General features: G+C 42.2%; 1 protein-coding gene across 3 annotated transcripts in view; it reads left to right on the top strand.

The window, feature by feature from the left end:
* Positions 1 to 16,050, top strand: part of GLI3 (GLI family zinc finger 3) — a 202,698-nt gene extending 186,648 nt beyond the window's left edge. For all 3 annotated transcript variants that reach the window (XM_053986985.1, XM_053986982.1, XM_053986983.1), the window contains 5 exons: positions 4,034 to 4,183; positions 4,764 to 4,928; positions 7,795 to 8,085; positions 11,297 to 11,624; positions 12,796 to 16,050. In XM_053986985.1, coding sequence (XP_053842960.1) covers positions 4,034 to 4,183; positions 4,764 to 4,928; positions 7,795 to 8,085; positions 11,297 to 11,624; positions 12,796 to 15,086 — 3,225 coding nt within the window. In that variant the 3' untranslated portion in view covers positions 15,087 to 16,050. The remainder of the gene's footprint in view (positions 1 to 4,033; positions 4,184 to 4,763; positions 4,929 to 7,794; positions 8,086 to 11,296; positions 11,625 to 12,795) is intronic.
* The last annotated feature ends 6,016 nt before the right edge of the window (positions 16,051 to 22,066 follow it).

Below are 22,066 nucleotides of genomic sequence, written 5' to 3' on the forward strand. Positions count from 1 at the left end.
CACGTCTTGGTTAGAAAACAGATATGTGAGATTTTCCCAGTGTATTCTGCTCTTGCCACAAAATAGCACTTTGCTTTCAGATGAAATCTCAGTTGAAGTGACATTCTTTTTCTGATGTTCCTAAGTTTTTCCACTGGTATAGAGAGGCTTTTCCTCCTGCTGTTTGACTACTGTGAGAGGACATTTGGTCTTTGTTTATGTATTGAATGCCTAGCAGGTACCATGCAGTCAGCTACGATGTGTGCAGATTCTCCTTTCTTCTAAAAACCCTCCTGGGAAGAGGGAAATGGAACACTAACATTATTGCAGATCCTACCTCCAGTGTCACCTCATCTTATCTGCTACAATATTGAATAACAGGTACAGTTGGTATGGATTATATGAGAACATGCATGATTTAAGGCATTCCCTTTTCAATAGTATTTCTTACCATGTAAGCATTTGTGCTTCCAGGATACTGTGGATTGAATTTCCTGTTACCTCTGGTTTTTGAGATTGCCCAGTAGAGATGACAGGCAAACTTCAGCCTTGATTTCAATTAATCTGGTGGGGTTTTATGCTCTGGAATTGAAATCCATCTCAGAGCTTCCTCCTTCAAAGGCAGGTCATTCTGAGACCAAAATCAGTATTTAGGTCAGCTCCCTCTGTTCGTTTTAGGGAATTTTGCAACTGGATGATAATAACAACATTTTTTAAAGAATAGAAAATGAGCCAGGACAAACAGAGGTTTGGTAATAAGCATTGAAGTAGCATGAAAGTGACTGGTATTCTGCAAATGACTCCTGTTCAGCAGCTTTTTGGAGCTGTGTGCAACGGGAGATAGCTTGTAGAATTTCAGCTTCTAATGGGGGCTTTTTTTTTTTCAGGTCAGAAATTCTTAATAATACAGAGTTGATGCTTCAGAGCCTTATGCTAGCAAACCTGACACTAGGGAGTAATATCATTGGCTTTCATGCAGCTATTTACTGTAATAAGGATTATGGACATAAGTAAAACTTGCAGGTTTGGGCCCACAAAATTAAAAGAAAAGCCTTTTCACACCCTGAAACTGCATCAAAATTCAATTTCACCAGGAAAAAAAAATCCTTCTGATCTAGTCCCTGGAACGTGACATTTCATGGGTGTAATAAGGTTACAAACAGATTATAAATTGAAACCCTATAATTCCTTATTGTACTGTACCAAAGCTTCTGCTTTGCATAATACTCTTATTCCTGACTGTTCTTTGTTTTACAAGCTCAAAACTGTTCATTTCCTCTCATAATAGAGACCAGGGAGCCAAAAACACCGTATAAAATCCAAAGGTAATTATCTGAGTCAAAGAACCTGAATGCCAGAGTTCACAAACTTCTGAACTTTTCTAAATGATGTTGTTTACACAGTGAGACCTCCCTCCTCTTTAAACTTGTCGCAATAATTGCACATTCTTTCTGCCAAATGATAATGGTAAAAAATCCCATTGTAGTTTTAGTTCATGGTTTGCATTTGTGTAGTTCTCCCCATATGTCCATAGCAGATGACTGACGAATTTTCTCATCATAACTTGAGCAAGTGAGGATGTTTGAATCTCAGGATGACAAATACTGTGAATCACCTTACCTGAGAGCACTGCTGGTGCTGATTTTCTAGCAAGTGTCTTCCTCCAGACCAGCCTTTCAGTATTTGGTATGTTTGTAGGGCTGCTAAAATATGACCCCTCTGCAAAAAGCAATCAAGCAGCTTGCCTGTGAACCAAATAAATTACCCAGATTAGCAGATCACAGGCTCATTTATTCCAAGCTTTCCCTAAAGGTGAGGATCCTCAGAGGGGTTGAATGAGATGGATTTGTAGGTGAGCTCTCAGGGGCCACTTGTAGTAGCGTCAGAGCAATGAGGGAAAACAGCACAATGAGGGGTTTGATTGTAGGAAGATCAGAGAGTCTAGGAAAGGATTGATAGAGTAAGAGAGCAGGGCAAATGTGTATGGAGAGACACAGTTATGACAGACCAGAGGATGATCATAAGATATTTGACAGGTAAGCCAGTGATGGAGAGAGGCAAATGATCATCACCACTCTTGGCAAGCTTTGTCAGCTGCTGCAGTGAGCCTAAGCTGGGGAGGGAGTGAAGAAAGGATTTTTAGGCGCATGAGAAAGGTCAGTTTTAGAGGATTCTCATGCTGTTAAAGGTTAGCGGTCTAGAGCACAGGGAGCAAGCTGATTTGCAGGGACAAAGAGAAAAAACTGTCCTATGGAGATTTTCTCTGAAAGAGCTTCCACGGTGCCTGAGTGTCCACACAGCAGGAGGTCAAAGGAGGTGCTGTGGTGAAGTGATTGATCCAGCCTTGAGCTTTTTGTATCAAATGGAAAGCCTGTGTCACACACTCAAGTTTCATTCCCCTTGTGGCTGTGTAGGTTTAACCACATAACACACAGTCTGTAATGTTTACAGAGAGATTTGGCCATGATTTACTTGAATGCATTTAACTTTGTCCTGTTTCTTCTTTCTCTTTCAAGAAATAGCTCATGTTGCCCTCATTGAACTCTTTGGATGCCATTTCACATTGCAGGGTATGTGTATGCTTCTGGCACAGGTGTGTGTATTACTAATACAGAACTGCACTAGGAACATTAACTCTTGCAGATTAAAAGTCGTATGTTGCCCAGCACCTCTGCTCTGTGCCCCATAACAACTTTTAAGAAATGGCAATAAAGTTTCAGAAAAAGAGCTGCCATCTTTTACAGGCAATGGATGTCTGTTTTCCATGGCAATGGAATTTTTAACATATGTGATTTTATGTGGCTTTCTGACTGATTTCAAGACTTCTGAAAAGATTGGGATTATCTTCTTTGTGTTCCAGTATGAGCTAATGAGTTTCTATACAGCTGGCATTTTCTGTAGGCCTATTATGGAACAGATACAGATTTCATCCCTGTGCTGTGATCAAATAAAAACTGGAAAGCTTTTTTGGTGGTACCTTAGTGGGAATAATGTCATTCGCTGGGTAATGCAGCCATCTAGTGGCACAATGACAGAAGTACGGCAGTGTGGAATGATACCTCCAAGAGAGTCTGGGTAGCTCCTAGTGGAAAAAAGACTCTTAAAGTCCAGGTGTAGTTTTCTCTTCTTTTGTTTTCTAAAGCAGTACAAAAAAATTCAAACAGTTAAACCCTTAAAAAAAACCAAACCAATTTTGAGGCTGGCCCTGCTTCACCTGACTGTTTCTACTCAAACACATAAAGAATTAAATCAATTTTTAAATGCTATTCTGAACTAGATTTTAGGGAAAGAAACAGAGCAAGCTAATTTTGTGAAAGAGTACAAGGTATACAACCCTGTCCTGCTTCTGGATACACTCATGTGGATGACACTGACCATAGAAAGACGTGCCTGTGAGTCAGCAGGGCTGGGGCAGCTGTCACTCCCACACACATTCAGACAGAGCCAATCGTGGCAATGGCAAAAACTGGCTTGATGTATGCTTCTGTACTCAGAGGTTATATTCACAGTGTATAGGGGTTTATTTCTGCCACCACGACCTGTACATTTACTGAACCAAATACATTTACTGAAAGAAAATATGGGTAGCAGGGAATGATTTAAAATTTAGGGTGGAAACTTGGTTTAGCAGTTCTGTTCATTTTTCAGATTGGAGAATATGTTTCTAAAGGCCTGATTTTGTAAACCTTGTTTATATTGAGCAGCACTTAAGTAACACTTCTCTGCTCTGCAAAAGCAGTACCCAGTGTGAATCACACAAGTGGAACCGTGCATGAGATTACCCAGGATCCATTTATCAGCTTGTATCCCTGAGGCCTGATCCACAGCCTGTTGATCTCAGTAGAAGAAAATTCATGGACCTTAGTGGACTTCCAGTAGGATCTATAATCTGAACCCTGTGGTCACTTGGAAGTGCAGATTATTTTATTCTTTCGGTACTGCAAGGACCTGGTTCACACCTTCATCTCTGCTGCCTTTCCAATGTGAAATTACAATAAGGCTGAAGCTGATGTTGTATTTCTGTTAAGCTGTAACCTCTATTCTACCTGAACAGCATATCAACAATGACCACATACATGGTGAGAAGAAAGAGTTTGTGTGCCGATGGCTGGACTGTTCTCGGGAGCAGAAACCTTTCAAAGCTCAATATATGCTGGTGGTCCACATGAGGAGACACACAGGGGAAAAGCCACACAAATGCACTGTAAGTAAAGAGGCCTGAGCTCCAGGTTTGTACAGGGAAGCGGGGCTGTGCAGAGAACAAACAGCAGAACGAGGCTGCGTTCCCTGAACTCTTGTCTGTCAGACTCTTGTGGAGAAGAGACTGCCATGTCTGCTTTATTAGCCAGCACAACCAGATGACAGAAGCTTTAGGAGAGGGGATTCCCTGGATGATTTGGCCCCTTCCTTAAGTTTAAAGTACAAAGAAGCCCCAAAGGGCATTATTAAACAGGGCTCAGTTTGCCTAATTATTTAAAGGCACTTACTCTTACAGAACTTGACTGCTGGCCACCAGTTTCCTGATGGCTTTGCAGTGGATTTCAGTCTTAGTTGAAGTACACAAATACTTCTCTCCTGTAAGAGAAGATTTACATAATGCTGAAAGCATTTTAACTTGAGCTGTGGTGGAGTTTGCTTAGATAAAATTAAAACCCTTCAAATCATAACTGCATTGGACAAGGTTATGAAGGCTTGGAAAATTTCTAAACTTTTTTAAGTCCACTTTTACTGTTTCCTGCAAATCCAAAGATTAAAACTAAACCAGATTTATTTCTCATCTGCAGTTTGAAGGTTGTACAAAGGCCTACTCCAGACTAGAAAACTTGAAAACGCACTTGAGATCTCACACTGGAGAGAAACCCTATGTGTGCGAACATGAAGGCTGCAACAAAGCTTTCTCCAATGCATCTGACAGGGCCAAGCACCAAAACAGGACTCATTCCAATGAGGTAAGTAGGCACAGCTTCAAAAGATTAACACAATTCTTTGTTGAACAGACTTACAATTGGTCAATGTAAGCAATGTATTACAGAGGACAGGTATAGCAACCCTCAGCAACCTGAAAGGAATGCAAGTTCTGAATGCCTCTTAGCAGCACAGTATGTCATACAGACCTGGCATTTTATTACATGTAGGAGAGTTTTGAACAAGTGAGTATAATGGAAACATGTGCATTAACCAGGGACAGATGCTGTTTTCCCTGAAAAGCTGGGATCATTTTTCCCTCTGGAGCTGGAAGGGCTCATTGAGTGCCTGGACGCATCCCCATGCCTGTGTTGGCACAGGCATCTGCTGGGATGCAGCTTCCCCAGCATACTTTGGGGTGCTGCAGACAGCCACAGTCTCCACATTTGAAATCATGGGTTGCTGTTTAAGGTCTGAGTTATGCCTTTTTCTTCTTCTCTGTCCTCTTTCACTCTTCCTTTCCATCCTGAACAGACCTCATGGACTAGGGATGCAGCAGAAGAAATACAACCTTTCTTGAGGAAACCAGCTGTGGCAGTCACAGCTGTTTCCAAACTCTCAGTGTAACATCTCATTATTACTGTGTTTCCTGTTACTGCTGCCTCCTTTTTCAGGAATCACACTGTCTTCTTGCATTGTCTATGTTTTATTGCCCCATTTCAAGTTGCACAGAGAGTCACATCATCTCAATCTCACATCTCAGAGTCCACTCTCTCCTCCTTGACATGTCCCTATATTCCTTCACCTCTAGCCTAAACCTGAAAGTACTGGAAGAGCCAGACATACCATAGCAGCTATATCTGTTTCCACACAGCTTGTATCTTTCTCTAGCTGGCTGTCAGGTCTGTCGCAGGCATGCACTAGGGACGGCAGATCTCCAGGGAGCATTCATCTTCTTCCAGTCCCTGCCCTGCAGCATCTCTTCAGTCACAAAGGAAGCAGACAACATTGCACATCTCTGAGTTTCCTCATCTCTGCCGTGTGTGTTTTCAGCAGCCCAACTAATAATGGCTCTGAAGCTCTGCAATGACTTTGTGAATGGTCACCAAGGTAGAAGGAAGTTCACCAAGTCTTGCCAATAGCTGCCTGAACTTGCTTTTTTCATTCACTGTCTGAACCAATCTGTGTGCTGCCTAGTTGATGAGTTAGACCTTCTCACACTTAGTGATGTGACCTGCACCTGTGTTAAGATCAGAATTTTGTGTCTAACAGTAAGTCAACCAGAGAAATTTTATGCTGCACGTGATTTCTGATAGGTGCAGCCACAGGGGCAAATGAAACATTTCCTTCACCATTACTTCACACCAAAACAGGCTAATCTTTTAAGGCAACATATTCTGGTGGAGTGATGTGAATACAATGAAAAGCACAGACCAAATTCAGTATTTGCTTGCTGTGCCATTTTGGTTTTAAGTAGGTAACCTACAGAGAGCTTTAAAAGCAGTTGACATATCTTGATGATGATATCCTGACTCATGCAGAGGAGAACTAAATGACTTATGCTTCCATAGTAACCTGAGAAAACCTGCCTCAGTAGCTCAACATCATCTCTAAATTGCTCCTTTTTGCTCCTATTCAAGTAAATGGGAGGGTTTTTTCCACTGATGTCAGTGGAAGCAGTCTCAGGCCTTAGACAGCTATGACGAAGCTATATTTGTCAAAGGCTCCACAGTGCCATGTGTAAGCAGAGAGAGAATCCCTCTGAGACACTCTGTATGAGGGTCTCTTTCTATTTTTTGAAGGCTAGTATAAAAAAAAAAACCTTTAAAATAGTAGTTTATTGGAAACAATTCAGTAATGGAAGTGATGAACAATACTTTGCTTCCCAAGGCAATTAAAGGATTTAGGAAGTGCTCAGCTCTTCTTTCTAATCCCCTCATAATACAAGAAAAAAGACTTTGTTAATTTATAAGACAGTAAATTTACTTTATTCTATATTGCTTAGTGAACTATAGAAATCTACAGATAAAGAAAGTGGTTTCTAAAATACGAGTGATGAGTTATGCTAGTAGCAATAATAATAATAGTACTAGAGCATATATTGCTGCAATGTGAAAATGTTCGTGGCATTGTATTTTATGCTTTGACATCGTACTGGTGATCGGAAGGAGCCAGAAAAAAAAGCTTCCTCACTTAATTCTGCCTGAACAAATGGCCCAGCATCTTATGAAGGAGGTTATTTCTCTCAGTGTCAAGTAGTAGGTACTAGGCATACTGGGAATGCTATCAAACTGCTGAGGGCAAGGGACAGGGTTGAAAATTAAAGCAGTCTTCATAAATTGCCATAGCTGAGTTGTCTTTTCTGCTAAGATAAGTGAAAGCTGTGCCAGTTGGTTACCAACTGTGAAAAATCTCTTTTTCTCAGAGATTGAGACTCTGCCCTCAATCAACTATGCAGCACTAATTACTACCTTCTGAACCAAGGGGAACTAATGGTTTTGAATAGGTGCAGTCACAATTTGATAGGACAAGGGTGATGGCTTTAAACTGGAAGAGAGTCAATTTAGATTAGTTATAAGGAAGAAACTGGTTACTGTGAGGGTAATGATGCACTGGTAGAGGTTTCCCAGAGAAGCTGTAGATGCCCCATCCCTAGAAGTGTTCAAGGCCAGTTTTGAATGTGGCTTTGACCAATGGGTCCCTGCCCATATTGGGAGGGAGTGGATAATTAGATAATCTTTAAGGTCCCTTCCAACCCAAACCATTCTATGATTCATTTGTAGAGACCATAAATTAGGTAACAAATTCCCTGTGAAAGTGTATAACTGTGACACCAACTGGGCTCCAAGGAGTTCTTCAGGAGTCCCACATGGAATAAAATCCAAATGGGTGGGTTTTATGTCTTGTCAGAAACCATATGTTTGCAAGATACCGGGCTGCACAAAGCGCTACACAGACCCCAGCTCTCTCCGGAAGCACGTGAAGACTGTGCATGGCCCAGAGGCACATGTCACCAAGAAGCAGCGGGGAGAAATCCACCCAAGGCCTCCGCCACCAAGAGACCCAGGCAGCCACTCTCAGACCCGGTCACCAGGCCATCAGACTCAGGGTGCAATTGGTGAGCAGAAGGACCTCAGCAACACTACCTCAAAGCGTGAAGAATGCCTCCAAGTGAAAGCAGTCAAGTCAGAAAAACCAATGGTATGCAATACACTGTGACACTCCCTTTGTCCTTTTCTTCCTGCAACCAATTAATAATCTCTTTACTAAATGCTGTAAACTGTCTGTAAACTCTAGCTCACAAGGTCTGGTTTTTGAGGTCTTCTATGTTTACATTGTAAAATGCTTTTAAAGCCTAAGAAGTAGCAAATGAAAAGATTACGAATAGTCTGTGCAATATAGAATAAGTGCAGTGCTGGCAACTGCCACAATAATTGTTTCTTTTAAAAAGCTCCATCTTCTGGAATGAGCATAGTATGAGAAAATCAGAGTTTTTATTTTAAAAGATAAAACATTTTTTCCATTCTTCTGTTTCCAGAAGAAAGATAAATCTGAATCTTGCAGGCTGAAAGCCAGAATTAGGAAAAAAACCAAACCAAACCACAAGTCCAAATGACTAAAATTATGGTATTGATGATGACCATTTTTGGAGAACCTGGGATAGCAATCAGATTTTGGGGGCTTGAGGGTTTTGGGTCATAGATCAAATTGAAGCAGGATGAATTGACTTTCTTATACAGCAGATTGGCATCTTTTAATAACTTCTCTGTTGTGATGTGACCTCTTATGTTTATCTGATACTTACTCAAGTTAACCCAGTCCAAGTTTAACTAAATCAAGTTGAATTGACAGTCTGCAGGTCTTTTCTCTGGTTTACCTTAATGCATTACATTAAACTGTTGAAAGGACTGTATTTCATTTTTTGAGATGCTATCTTAAATACACAAGTTCTTTTATTTGCTTGAATATCCTGGGCCATCTGCCCTCTTCACAGGGGTTAATTCAAAGGCAGCCACTCCATCCTCTTCCCCATCTGGGTCTATGATCCCTTGGGGACTACAAATATGAGCCCTCCAAATTCTGCTCATACTGTTAATCATGCTGCAATTCAAAGTGATTACTCACTGAAATATGAGTTACTGCTGTGTTGTGCCTAAGGCTTATGCTCAAACTGTTCAGTATTAATAGTGAATTCAAAACATTTGAAGGGCTGAGAGTAAACTCCTGCTGAAATCTAAAGGAGGTCCTCTGCCATCTTTGGTGATAACTACATTAGTTTACAAAGGAGCAAAATCTCTTTTGCTTTGCTAGGTAAACATGTAGCATTATGGAGGCATGTTGAACACAGTTTTAACAGGAAAAATTGTGGAAGAGGGGTACTAATGCCTATAGTTTGCATAGTATTAAATATTTCTCACTAAAAATTATATTATAAAAATAATTCTGTGTTTCTTGCTTTTCATTGCATGTATGAATTAAGGTGTATTTTCTGGTTTTCAACTAATCCAATGTCTTTTCTGTCTAATGCTCTTAAATGTCTTATTCTAACTTCCTAAGGACAGTGGGTAATAAGGTGAGGGCATTTTAACTTTTCTGCTATTTTTCTTGTTGCAACAATATATATGTTTTTATTTTAGTCTTCTGCCTGTTGTTCAGTCATTCCTTTTTTTAGTAATGTGCGATCCATCAAGTGCATTCCCAGTTGTAATGTGTTGTGAACATTTTGCAGCACTTGACATGTGAAAAATCTGGCTTATATTGGTGAAATATCTTCAGAAGTGTCTTTGTACTTTCCCCTCTAGATGAGACATCCATTTTTTTTCTGTATTGTACATCTAGAAATATATGTCCTGCATAATACAGTTCTTGTTTCTGTACCCTACCTCACTGTGATCTTGACATGTGCTACAAGAACAGGCTTCTGATCACTGATACTCTTCTTCCATATGGCATGGAGCTATTGTCCAGAAGCACAAACTTTCTTCCGTATAATAACTGTTATTTCTATTCTTATCACCAAATCTACTATGGCCAGGATTTGGAAATGAACTTGTTCTGTGTGGCCTCATAAATTCTAAGTATCATCATTCAAGTTAGAAATAATAAAATAGTTATTGAATCTCAAATGGACTCCTTAGGGGCATATGAAACTACAGTAGTGCCATGAATCTGTGTCTTCATTCATTGATGTTTAAAGTGAGAGTCGTCTCTGGCACTTCAGAAATTCTAGACAGCATTTTTCAGTAAAATGTACATAAAGATCACAGAGTGGCAGAAAAAAAAAAAACCAAAGAACAAAACCACATCAGAAACCCTTAAAGTTAAATACTTACATGAAACTGTTCTTGTGAGCAAAATGATACCGTATGCCCCACTGATTTGTGATCACACTGATAGAACCTTAGAGTGAGATATTAAGTCTAGAGACGTCTGTCTGTCTTCCTCTGTTTTGTCTGTCAGTTTGTTAATTTTCCCATTCTTTTGAGAGAACTTTTTAAAAAGTCTGAAAAGTAAATCAAGCCTGTGTTTCCCCACAGCAAGAGTTCTGCTAGAGCAGCAGGGAACACTCCCTGTTACGAAGATGTTGTTGTGGCATGTTTATATCCCTGCAGATTAGCAGTCTATATTGTCTACTTAAATTCTTGCACTTAAAATCTTAAATTCTGATGAAACAAATGATTTGATTTAGTAGATCATCACCTGCTTGATTCAGGGCAGAGGTAGTATAAGTTAGGTATAAGAGGAGGTATAAGTTAGACCTGAGTGCTGCCAGGGTCACGGGATGCTGATAATATGATACAGTATTTTTTGCACTGATGCTTTGTCCTTGTTTTATTACATGCCAACATTTCAGGCCAACCACTGCTTATAACAATGAGCCTTAAGCCTGGAAAATGCTTACATTCTTTAGCCACAAGTCTAATTAAAAAAACCCAAATTCCAACGTTGTTGGAGTCTTGTTTGTTTGTTTGTTTGTTTGTTTGTAAGCCTAGCAGTGTAAACTAATACCTTGTAACACGGCTGAGTTCTGGTTTGGTTTTTCTGAGCTGCAGCTTCAGTTGGGAACAGCACAAAAGCAAAGTAGGGTATCCATCCATAGATGCTCACAAATAGCTTGAAGTGATAGAAGTAACTCTGGGAATAACTCAGATAAATGTCTTATGGTGATATATTGTATACCATCAGCAACATGTTAAAGGCGATTTTAGTCTTGTGTTTTACAATGCCCTTCACTGCAGTTGAAGCCAATATCTAGAAAGCCTCCTTAAGAATGATCACTGTTATCATTTAAGACTGAACTTTTCTATACATGTATCTTTGGCTCCATTTAGACCTTCATTTAGCACAAATGCTCTGGTTAACATTGTTTGCTTAATCCTCACACTCTTGTCTCTTACTTCCCTTCCAACAGACATCTCAGCCAAGCCCTGGTGGTCAGTCTACATGCAGCAGCGAACAGTCCCCCATCAGCAGCTATTCCAACAATGGGATCGAGCTTACTCTGACAGGTGGTGGTAGTATAGGAGACCTCAGTGTCATCGATGAAACCCCAATCATGGACTCTACCATTTCCACAGCCACCACAGCACTTGGTTTACAGGCCAGGAGGAGTATGACAGGGACCAAATGGATGGAGCAAGTGAAATTAGAAAGGTTGAAACAAGTTAATGGAATGCTTCCAAGACTGAACCCTGTTCCACCTTCCAAAGCCCCGACCTTGCTGCCTCTCATAGGAAATGGTGAGATACACATAAGAGGAGTGATAACGCTTTTTGTCCTTAATCTTGTTGCTTGCTAGCTCAATCTTGCAACTCTTGCAGGAGTTGCACAGCTTAGGAAATTCAACAGCTGTGAAATGGTTTGTAAATTGATCACTTTCTGTTTATTCCCTCATTGCAAGTTCTTCTATCCACCCTCTGAGAAGTCTGATAGTCCTGTGTTTTACAGAACAGGAGCTAATGAGTAATGAATCACATTTTAAATATTCCCTGAGATTAAAGGTTTTGACCCAAGATCATCGTAATTCTGTCTTGTTTTGAGATAAGGCAGAAGAAATAAATACCTGCAAGTTTATTGTATGGAAGTCTTTCTGTTGAGGCATTTGCAAGGCAGCCTTTGCTGAGATGTGGTGGGTTTCTCTTTAAATAACCTGTTCCTACACATAGAAGAAATCATATGTACAGATGCTACTGCTGTAGAGGGCAGATATCCATGAATAAGAGGGTGAACTCTGAAGATCCCTGGTTGTTTTCCTCCGAAGAGCTGCTCATGACCAAAATGGATGTTGCTGCTGCTCCTACTTAGCGTACAGCATGCCTGTAGGTTTCTGGGCTCCACCCAGCAGTGACAGCCCAGGTTTTCTGAGACCCATTCAATCAAAAGAAACTATGTAAAATTAAGAAATGTATCCTGTTTACTTAAAACCAAAACAAAACAAAACAAGGAAACCAGCAAAGATGTTTTGCAGTTGTTAGGAGTTATTTTAAGAATATTTCAAGAAGTCTTAGAAATGACCTTGAATAGCCTCCAATTTGTATATTTTGCTGTTCCATGCAAATGCCTGTTCAATTATATTTTGCCTATAAAAAGCTCCCTTATGAATGTGTCCTTCTGGCACATCAGCCAGCATAGCTGCACTGCAGGCTGGAGCACTGCACCAGCTGATGACAGTTTGTGGCTATGGGCTATAAATTTTCTGCTGGGTTTCACACTGAAATGTTACCCTTGAGTCTCTGAATTAGGTTTTAACCTAAGGACACAGTTTTTCTCCCTACTTCTTGCAAGAAAGAGCCCTGCTATAATTGGCTGTGATGATGTTGTTCCTCTATATTCCACTAACGTCTTTACTGTTTGTTTTTACACCAGATTCTGGATAATACCTCTTTGTTTAATTGTGAATTTTACCCGCAGGTACCCAGTCGAACAGCAGCTGCAGTGTTGGAGGATCCATGACTATTCTGCCAAACAGGAATGATCTCTCCAGTACGGACATCACTGTGTTGAACATGCTGAACAGGAGGGACAGCAATACTAGCACAATCAGTTCAGCCTATCTGAGCAGCCGCAGGTCCTCTGGAATCTCACCTTGCTTCTCCAGCCGGAGGTCCAGCGATGCCTCCCAGGCAGAGGGAAGACTGCAGAATGTGAGTGTTGCAGACTCCTACGACCCCATCTCAACAGATGCGTCCCGGCGCTCCAGTGAAGTGAGCCATTGTGATGACCTGCCAAGTCTTCTCAGCCTCACCCCAGCCCAGCAATACAGGCTGAAAGCTAAATATGCAGCAGCTACTGGTGGACCCCCACCAACTCCACTGCCTAACATGGAGAGGATGAGCCTCAAGACAAGGATGGCTCTCTTGGGTGAGTGCAGGGAGTCTGGAATATCTCCATTGCCTCCAGTGAACATCCCTCGAAGATGTAGTGATGGTGGGGCAAATGGTTACAGCAGGAGACATTTTCTGTCTCACGAAGCTTTAGGAAATGGGACAAGGAGAGCCAGTGATCCAGTCAGAATGGTCTCCGACAACCTCTCTGTCCCGAGAGTCCAGCGTTTCAACAGTCTTAATAGCTTTAACACTCCTGCTTTGCCTCCATCCATGGAAAAGCGCAACCTTGTTCTTCAGAACTACACCCGTTCTGAGGGTGGCGTCTTCCGTGGCTTCAGCTCTCCCTGTCCTCCATGCATCAGTGAGAATGTCACCCTGGAGGCTGCTACAATGGAAGCAGGTAGCAGTCTGAATGATGAGGATCTCCTGCCAGATGACGTGGTCCAGTATCTGAATTCCCAGAACCAGGGCATGTACGACCATTTGTTGAACAATGTTCTGGATAGCAACAAAATGCATCACAGCTCAGTTTCAGGAAACAACAATTCCAGCAACTTTGACCAAGCCCCTCCACCGAGCAGTCAGCAGGCGGGTCCTGAGACAAATAAGAGCGACTTGCCCATTCAGTGGAATGAAGTAAGCTCAGGAAGTTCTGACTTATCTCCTTCAAAGCTGAAATGTGGTCAGCGGTCAGCAGTACAGCAGGCTCGGGCCTTCAGACTGCATAACAATATGATGGTTCAGCAGCAGGACCTGGAGAGAAGCAACATGGCCCAGCAGAATGGCTATCAGAACCTGATGGAGAACAGCACTTCCTACAGTTTACAGCAAAATATGACTCCTAGCAGCAGAGCTGGGAATTCTTTCAGCATGCAGTCCAACAAGCCTTACAGTGAAAGCATGGGCAGGCAAGCAATGATGTCTGGGGTGACAGACAATTCCTGTGGCATGGCAGTGCAAGGGCAGAAGCTGAGAATCAGCAACATGCCAGTGAATGGGAACCAGCAAAATTTCAGCCATCCCCTGGCATCCAGCGATCAAACCACCAGTATGGCAAATGGGATGCAGGACAGGAATATGGTGGAACAGGAATATTTGCAAAGCCAGCCAGTTGGAGATGGAGTTCGTTACCAGGGAGTCAATCAGTCTGGTCAAATGATGCTAGGGCAGGTTAGTCCGACCTCACAAGGCAGCCTGTATCAAGGGCCACAGAGTTGTCCACTGGTGTCTCACACCATTGGTAGCCAGCCTTCAGGTTTGTCAGTGGCCAAAAGTTACCAGTCATGCTCAAATTACAGCAGCAACAGACGGCAAAACATGTTGAGAAACAACCTGTCCCAACAGCAAAGACACGTAGGTGATGCCAACCAGACATACAGGGTAAACACCATTAAGATGGAAATGCAAGGTCAATCACAGCAGTTCTGCTCTAACATGCAGAATTACTCTGGTCAGTTATATGACCAAACCATGGGCTTTAGCCACCAAGCTATGAAAACAGGTTCTTTCTTTGGTTCAGAAGCCAGCTGCCTGCTGCAGGGGACTGCAACTGAAAACTCATCTGAGCTTCTTTCCCCAGGGGCCAACCAAGTGTCAAGCACAGTTGACAGCATTGACAACAACAGTCTAGAGGGCGTGCAGATAGATTTTGATGCTATCATAGATGATGGGGACCATGTCAGCTTAATTTCGGGAGCCCTGAGCCCAAGTATCATTCAAAATGTCTCCCGCAATTCCTCACACCTCACCACTCCCCAAGCATCTCTTACATTCCCAGCTATGCCTGTAAACACAACCAACATGGCTATTGGGGACATGAGCTCTTTGTTGACCTCACTTGCAGAAGAAAGCAAGTTTCTTGCTGTTATGCAATAGACATAAAAAACAAAAAACACTTAGGAGATAACAGATGGAAAAAAAAGACTCATATTTTTTAGTTGTGTATGTATTTTAGCAATCTCATCTCACCTAAATGGGATGTGTTTCAAGTATATTCCTTTTATGGAATAAGGACTCTCAAAACCCTAAAGTGTTCTAGGGAGAAACTGTCTTCCATTTCAGTTTTGAATCAGTATTGCTATGCCCATTTGCTCCCTTTCTCTCTTCTCTCTCTCTCTCTCGCGCACCCTTTTCAAATGTCTGTATTTTTCTTTTGTTTTTTACCTATAAACCAATGTAAACGTGTGAAGTGCATGTTGTGGGTTTTTTTGTTTTGTTTTGTTTTGGGGTTTTTTTTGTAAAGAAAGGCCTGATGAAATGACAATTTTGTGTTACTCAAATGAAGCTAGACCTTGTACAACTGTTGCAACTTTTCCTCTTGAAGCCTATAACCAGGCACAATGTGAAGTAAGCATACAGTGATGAAATCCTCTCTGGATGCACTGGACACATCACACTGAGGTGGAAAACCAGCTTAGAAATGCACTGCCATGGTACCCCTGGGCTGCAGTTTCAGAGACATGGAGCACAAAAAGTTGGGAGGTTCAAAAAATAAGAAATGTAAAAACCATCAGCTCTTAAAAGCTGAAGGGTTTTCTAAACACACACAGAGATAGCTGCCACTGCCTTGAATAACAATACTGAGATTGTGCCATGTTCGACCTATTTCAGAGGAAGGAGAGGACCAGAAAGCTGTTCATAGTCCAACTCTCATCTTTTGCAGTATTTGGTATTCTGGTTTTCAGCCTTTTTTTTTTTAATGACTGAATAGCAAAATTATGGTTATGTATAGTGACTTGGGTAGTCTAGAGTCTTCCCATTGCATACCACATTTGTGGAGATACAGTCAGGGTCTTATGAAGTATTTCATACAATGAAATCACAAACTTGCAGTATTTCATACTGGGGAATTAATTTTTTTTTTTTTTTTTTTTTTTAATGCAAATTGTTCAGGTTTAACTTGCTGAGCCACTGATTCTTACTTGCTGGAAGAACTGTATGTACATCCCCTTTAGCCCAGACAGCTCCATGGATACATAGAGCTTCAAAAACATTATGGGCATGTCATGTAAAAGAAGTAGAAAATGAATGGCTGGCCCAGTTCTCAGACTAGCCAAATAAATCAAAGCAGTTGCAAGCAATCTGATAATCTTAAATGTTTTTCCACTGTGTCCAGGCTTTACAAAATTAAGAAATTAGAACTGCCATTAAAAATAGCAAAGAAACAAGGGGAACAGCAAGTATTCAGAGATCACAGACTATTCTGATCTGGAATTATTATCAGGTCCAACTCTTCAGTGTATGAGGCTCAAACCCGCAACTTTGATGCTATTAGCACTATGCTCTAACCAACTGAGTTGTCTGGCAAGTAATCAAAGCTCAGACAGAGCAACCCAGCTTCTTTCTCTCTCGGTGACACCATGTGCATTTAATTTCCAAACAAACCAGTGGGTCAATGCCCAGGGTCAGTTGCACCAGCAAAAAAATGAAACCAATGCACTGTGATCATTAAGCTACTCACTGGTAGAGGTGAATGGCATTTTCCCTGTGAGCCTTGGCTTGTTTTTGGCTCTGCTGGGCTCCATGTCTGCACCCATGAGTACACAGTGCTCCTGAGTGAACAAGCTGCTGTGGGGAGCAATCACAAGACCATGGTTTAAATTCACCCACTCCTAGAAGCTCCATGGAGTTCCAGCCCTTGAAGACTTCTCAGTTAAATCCCAGTAATGAAGTCCTACTATGGGATGTAGATTGTGCAGGCACTTGCAGTCATGGATTTGATGTCTGTAAGGAGCTGATGTTATAGTAGACATATAGCAAGACGAGGGAGCATAGCCAATTTTAAAATACAGATAAACTTTAGCCCAGTCAAAATCAGATGGTGACTTCTGTAGGCTAGAAAACCATAGCATTTCTTTCAATTGTAAAAGAAAAGGCGAAATACCAGCTGATTCAGGACATGGCATTTGAGGAAATGTGTAGGAATTGAAGCTGTCAGATAACACTGATCTGTTTATAGCTGTTAGAGTATAAATCAGTAGGAAAACATCAGAATCTGGTGCAGGGGACATATTTTGAGTTTATCACAGCACATACCAAGAGATTTGCACTGTGAGCTGGAACGTCAGAAATCAAGACAAATGTAAATATCCTATACCTTTTATCATTATCTAGTTCCTTCTTTCTTTTTATGTTTAGCCAGCATTTATTTCTTATTCTGTCCCATGCACACATATTCACTCATCCTGCACTTTTCCTTTTGACACTTCTCCTCCTGGCTTCACTGGCCCTGACCAGCTATCAGAGCCCGCCTGCAGTGGTCCTTGGGCTGCATGGGCAGTTGGGCACAGCTTACCATGGCAAATGACTGGATTGCTGTGGCAGTGGGAGGAGGCTGCTCCCTGTTGCCCTCTCATTGCCCAAAAGGCCTGCAGAGACCTGCTGCCTGTACACAACCATTGTCCCTGCTCTGCTGCTAGGACAAGAAGGGATGCATCCCACTGGGCAGGTCCCCAGGGGAAGGGATGTTCTTAGGGCCATGCTGTGCATTGCAGTGCTGGGATACAGCCCACAGCCCTGCAGAGAAGCAGCACTATAGGCATGAGGAAAGGATGTGCTGGACATGTTTCAGACAGTTCTCAGTAATCAGTCTTGGCTGTTTATTAAAGCTATCAATTACATGTTTATAAACAATTTCAACAGAGAGACTTATGGCCAGCCTGGGAGTAGGTGGCTTGGGAGAGAAGTCTTTTATTGTAATGGAACGAATACATTAAAAAAAAACCCAAACATCCCCAACTATTTTTTAAACTCAGTTTTCCAGTTCATAATTGTATCTGCTGGTGCAATTGATGCTGGGAAGCTATTAACAGATGTGATCCATCAGAGCTTAGAAGGAGCCATTCGTATTGCTCCAGGCTAAAAGGGACTGTTTGAGTAGCCAATTTGCCTTCCTGGATTTGACAAACCTTTGTCACTCACTTAGCCTTGTCTTGGGCCAACAGTGTGTCTTGGCAGAAACCACATGATCAAGAAAGGCATCCCATTTGATTTGGCAAAGCTAAAGAATTAGAGACTCCACTGTGTCCTTGGGGAGTTTGTGCAAAGGATTTATCATTTTCACCATTAAGTGTATGTGCTCTTATGTTCATGTATCACTTTCCAGTTTTTAGTGTTTTCTCACACTTTTCTGTTTTATACTAAAGAGGCTGGTTTTGGTACCTGTGAGGGTAGCAATACATCATAGCCCAGCTATCTTGGGTTTTAGTTCTGTTTTGATAAGGTAGACTGGTCTCTCTGAGCATGGCACTGTTACACTGGACATCAGCTTTCACTTGTCAACCTTCTTGACATGTAGCAGTCTGGGGAAAGTCCCATCAACACTGGTGGGATGAGTTTACTAGCACCCCTCTACTCTTCCAGTTACAGAGTTGCTTTTGTCTATGTGGCACATCAGTAGATTTTTGCATAGCTGTTGGAAACACACTGCTCACCCAAGAGTACAAGAAAATATAATGAATGTTCTATTTTTAAAGCATTGCAGCATAAGTATAAATCACAATTTCTTGTGAGGGTCTTCCGTTGCGTTACTGTTGGCCTTGGGCACATCAGTAACACTCAGCCTGCCTGAAGCATGCGTGTTTTTCCAGACAGTTTTACTTTCAGTAAAGTTCAGTGAAGTCTCTTCACAGTTGCCAGTGAAGAGTTTATCTGTCATACACAAGTGAAGGAAAGGTGTGTTTGAAGGAAAGGTGTGTTTGCAGGAAAGTCAGTGGGCTTCCACATGTGAGTACAATGGTCCCACACATCCACACATGGCAGATGATGTTATTCTCTCCTTGGGGAATGGCTCCAAATGGTATGTGTATTAAGATGCTGGCTGGCTGCTGACTTCCCGTTACTGCTTCCCCTGCCCCTCAGTGGGATGGCTGGTCAGCTTGCCCATGCCTGTCCCAGCATGGCTTGTCCACCTGGACAGCAGTGTTTATATTCCCACAATGTATGTGCCTTATTTTGCATTGACCCTGTGAAAGAGAGGGACCAGGATGTGTTGCCAAATTTTCCTGATGAGGCTGTACTTGCCATTGAGCTAATAGCACATACCACTGTTAATAGTATCTGAAACATCTTGTAAACCTCTGGTATTCATGTGTTATTGTCCTTGGATTGGTGGAATGTCTCCTATGGAACAGTTACTCTTGTCAGTCCTGCAGATGTGTAAGATAAAAAAGTGTTGCTTTTTTTTTTTAATTTTAATTTTTTTTTATAAAGCTTGTAATCCTTAAAAAAAAGAGAATGTGTAAATACATTTATGTACGGTAGGAATAGTGTTCAGTTGTAACAGACCTTAGTGGTCTTCATTTGATAAACCTGCAGTTATGATCTGATGTTTCTCAAGCCTTAGGTTGATCTGAAGGGTCTGTAGCACTGTGTACATATGAACTGTACTTCTGCTTTCAGAACCACTTAGCTTTTTTGTAACAAAGAAAAAAAATGTTTCTTACAATGTCAATAAAAACAAAAGCCTTTGTACTTAAGTTCTTAGCTTTCAGCTTCTAAAGTATCTCCTTCAGGGGAGGGAGTTATTTTTTCATACATCTGAAAAGCCTGGTTGCAATCAGTGTATCACTTCCACTCAGAACTGCTTTCCTCTTTCTGCTTACCAGCCTGTTGCTTCACTCCATTCACAGTTTAAATACAGATGGGAAAACAAAACAGGGTGTTTACCTTCTTGCTGAAGAAAGATGGCTGACGAGTGTTGGGTAGAAAAATAAATGAAAATGCAGTGTCACACAGATTAAGTGTTTGAAGGGAGGAGAGAGACTGATCTAGTTAACTTTGCTGCAGGAGCAGTCAGTTCAGAGGCCAAAGCCAAGCTGTGCTCAACTCTGAGTTGTTCTATGGGGGCTGTGTTTCCATCCCTTGCTTGCCAAGGGTGTCTCACAATGGCTTGCCCACCCATGAAGAAGCAAGGGAGGGAGGGAGGGAGGGAGAGAAGTTCTCCTGGCTGGGTTAATCTGTAGATGTCCACTTAGGTGGGTTACAGTGTGATCTGCAAAGACACAGTTATCTTCAAAGCTGGACATATTTAATGAATGGTCCTGTTGAGTACAGTTGTTATGGATGATGTCAAGTTAGTGGTGGCAAACAGTATAGAAAATGTTGTAGAGCTGCTTGGTCTTAAGGTGTCTGATCTGTTCTCATTTCAAAGCCTTTTGTTTCCATTGCTGGTACCTTGGCACCTGGTACCTGGTACCAGAGCACTTTGTTAGCTCTCAGTGCTCAGCTTCTGCCTTAGTCCTTCCTCAGCCAAAATAGGTGAGCCATTTCCCATGTGGTGGGAGATAAATTTGCATTGTTATTTGCTCATTTTAACTTCTATTTTTGTGTGTGTGTGTGTGTGTCCTGTTTTGTTGTGTTTTGTTGTTCACCATTACTAAGTTTTTGTCGTTTGGCACAGGCCTTAAGGTTTAGGAGGGATAAAGGGTGGAATGGAGAGCTAGAGCCTAAAACATGCCCAGCTGAGAGGCCAGAGAGGCGGGAGAGCCCTGGGAGTGGTGTGGCATGGGTGAAGGAGACCCTGCAGTTTGAAAGGAAGGTTGATGGTGGCCATGGTGCCTTAGCTTATATGCTGCAATCCAAAATTCTCCCAGAGACTGGCAGTGCTTCAGCATCAGCTCACTTTGCGGGATGGGTGTGTGTGACAGTGGCTTCCTCACAACTTGGACCAATAGAAGGTCAGCAGCAGGGATAGAACAAGCTTCAGACAAAGACATGATGGACAGCAGAGAAACAAGCAGGCCTGTGGGGACTGGGGAGTCAGTAGCAGGATCCATGCTGACAACAGATGATGGCTGTCAGGGGCTTAGAACCAATAGAGGCATTTCTGAGCCTTACCAGCTGCCTGCAGGTAGTGGGAGGTGAGGAACTCCCACTTCTTACATGCCAATGCAGTAAAGTCCTGTACACACACATATGCAAGAGCATTGTGCTAAACAATGTCATCAGCATTGCACGCCGGCTGCCATAAGGGAGCCCACACACCCGGACTGACAGCCCCTCTCTGCTCTGTGCACGAAACTTGCACCACTACCTCTACCTTTAACCAACCCCTGCATGCTTATCTTCCAGGTGGATCTCCTCCACCAGCTGGATCTACTTCAGGATGAATGTCAAGAGGGCAGGAGATGCCAAGGGGCCCCCTGTCCTGTTCAGCATGTTGGTTATTTGCTGTGTGCTGCCATGCATTGCGAGGTCAGGCATCAAGGTTATAGCATTTCCAGAGCTGAACTGTGAAGGGCTGGGGCTCCAGGTCATATTCCTGGTCCTCCAGCCTAACCTGGGATTGGGCTGATGAAAAGCTGCATGTTCAAAGCTGGAGCCAGAGACAGGAGGACCCATGTTGCCATGTGGTAAAGCTCAATGTAATGCCAAGTTCTCAGGAAAACAAAAAATAGTAGGGCAGTCATGGTTTGTACCATCCAAAATCAGCAGATGCTGTTGACCTTTAATCTGTGCTTTAGTGCCAAGGGTGTAAATTAATCAATTTAATTCATTAAATTAGTTTCTTACTTAGAAGGGCATGTACCCAAGAGAGAACTGCAGTTTGCAAAGCCTGAAAAAAAATATGACAGAGATATACAGCATCAATCAGCAAGGGAGAAGAAAACTCCCCACAGTCCCTCAGTACTCTAAACAGGTGGCATGACATTACTACATTCAAATCCAAAGATGGGCAACCCAAAAATCACCAATAATGTTAAGACCTGGCTTGCCATGGTCAGGGATAAAGCAGGGCAAGAGCAGACAGTGTGGGCCCACAGTGCTGATGGAGTTACTGGGCTGGCTGGGTGTATGTGATGGCACTGTAGGACAACCCTGTATAATATTTTTCCTTTCCCAGCTTTTGTGGGCTT

This window comes from Vidua macroura, chromosome 1 (assembly GCF_024509145.1).
Source record: "Vidua macroura isolate BioBank_ID:100142 chromosome 1, ASM2450914v1, whole genome shotgun sequence".
Classification (NCBI taxonomy): domain Eukaryota; kingdom Metazoa; phylum Chordata; class Aves; order Passeriformes; family Viduidae; genus Vidua; species Vidua macroura.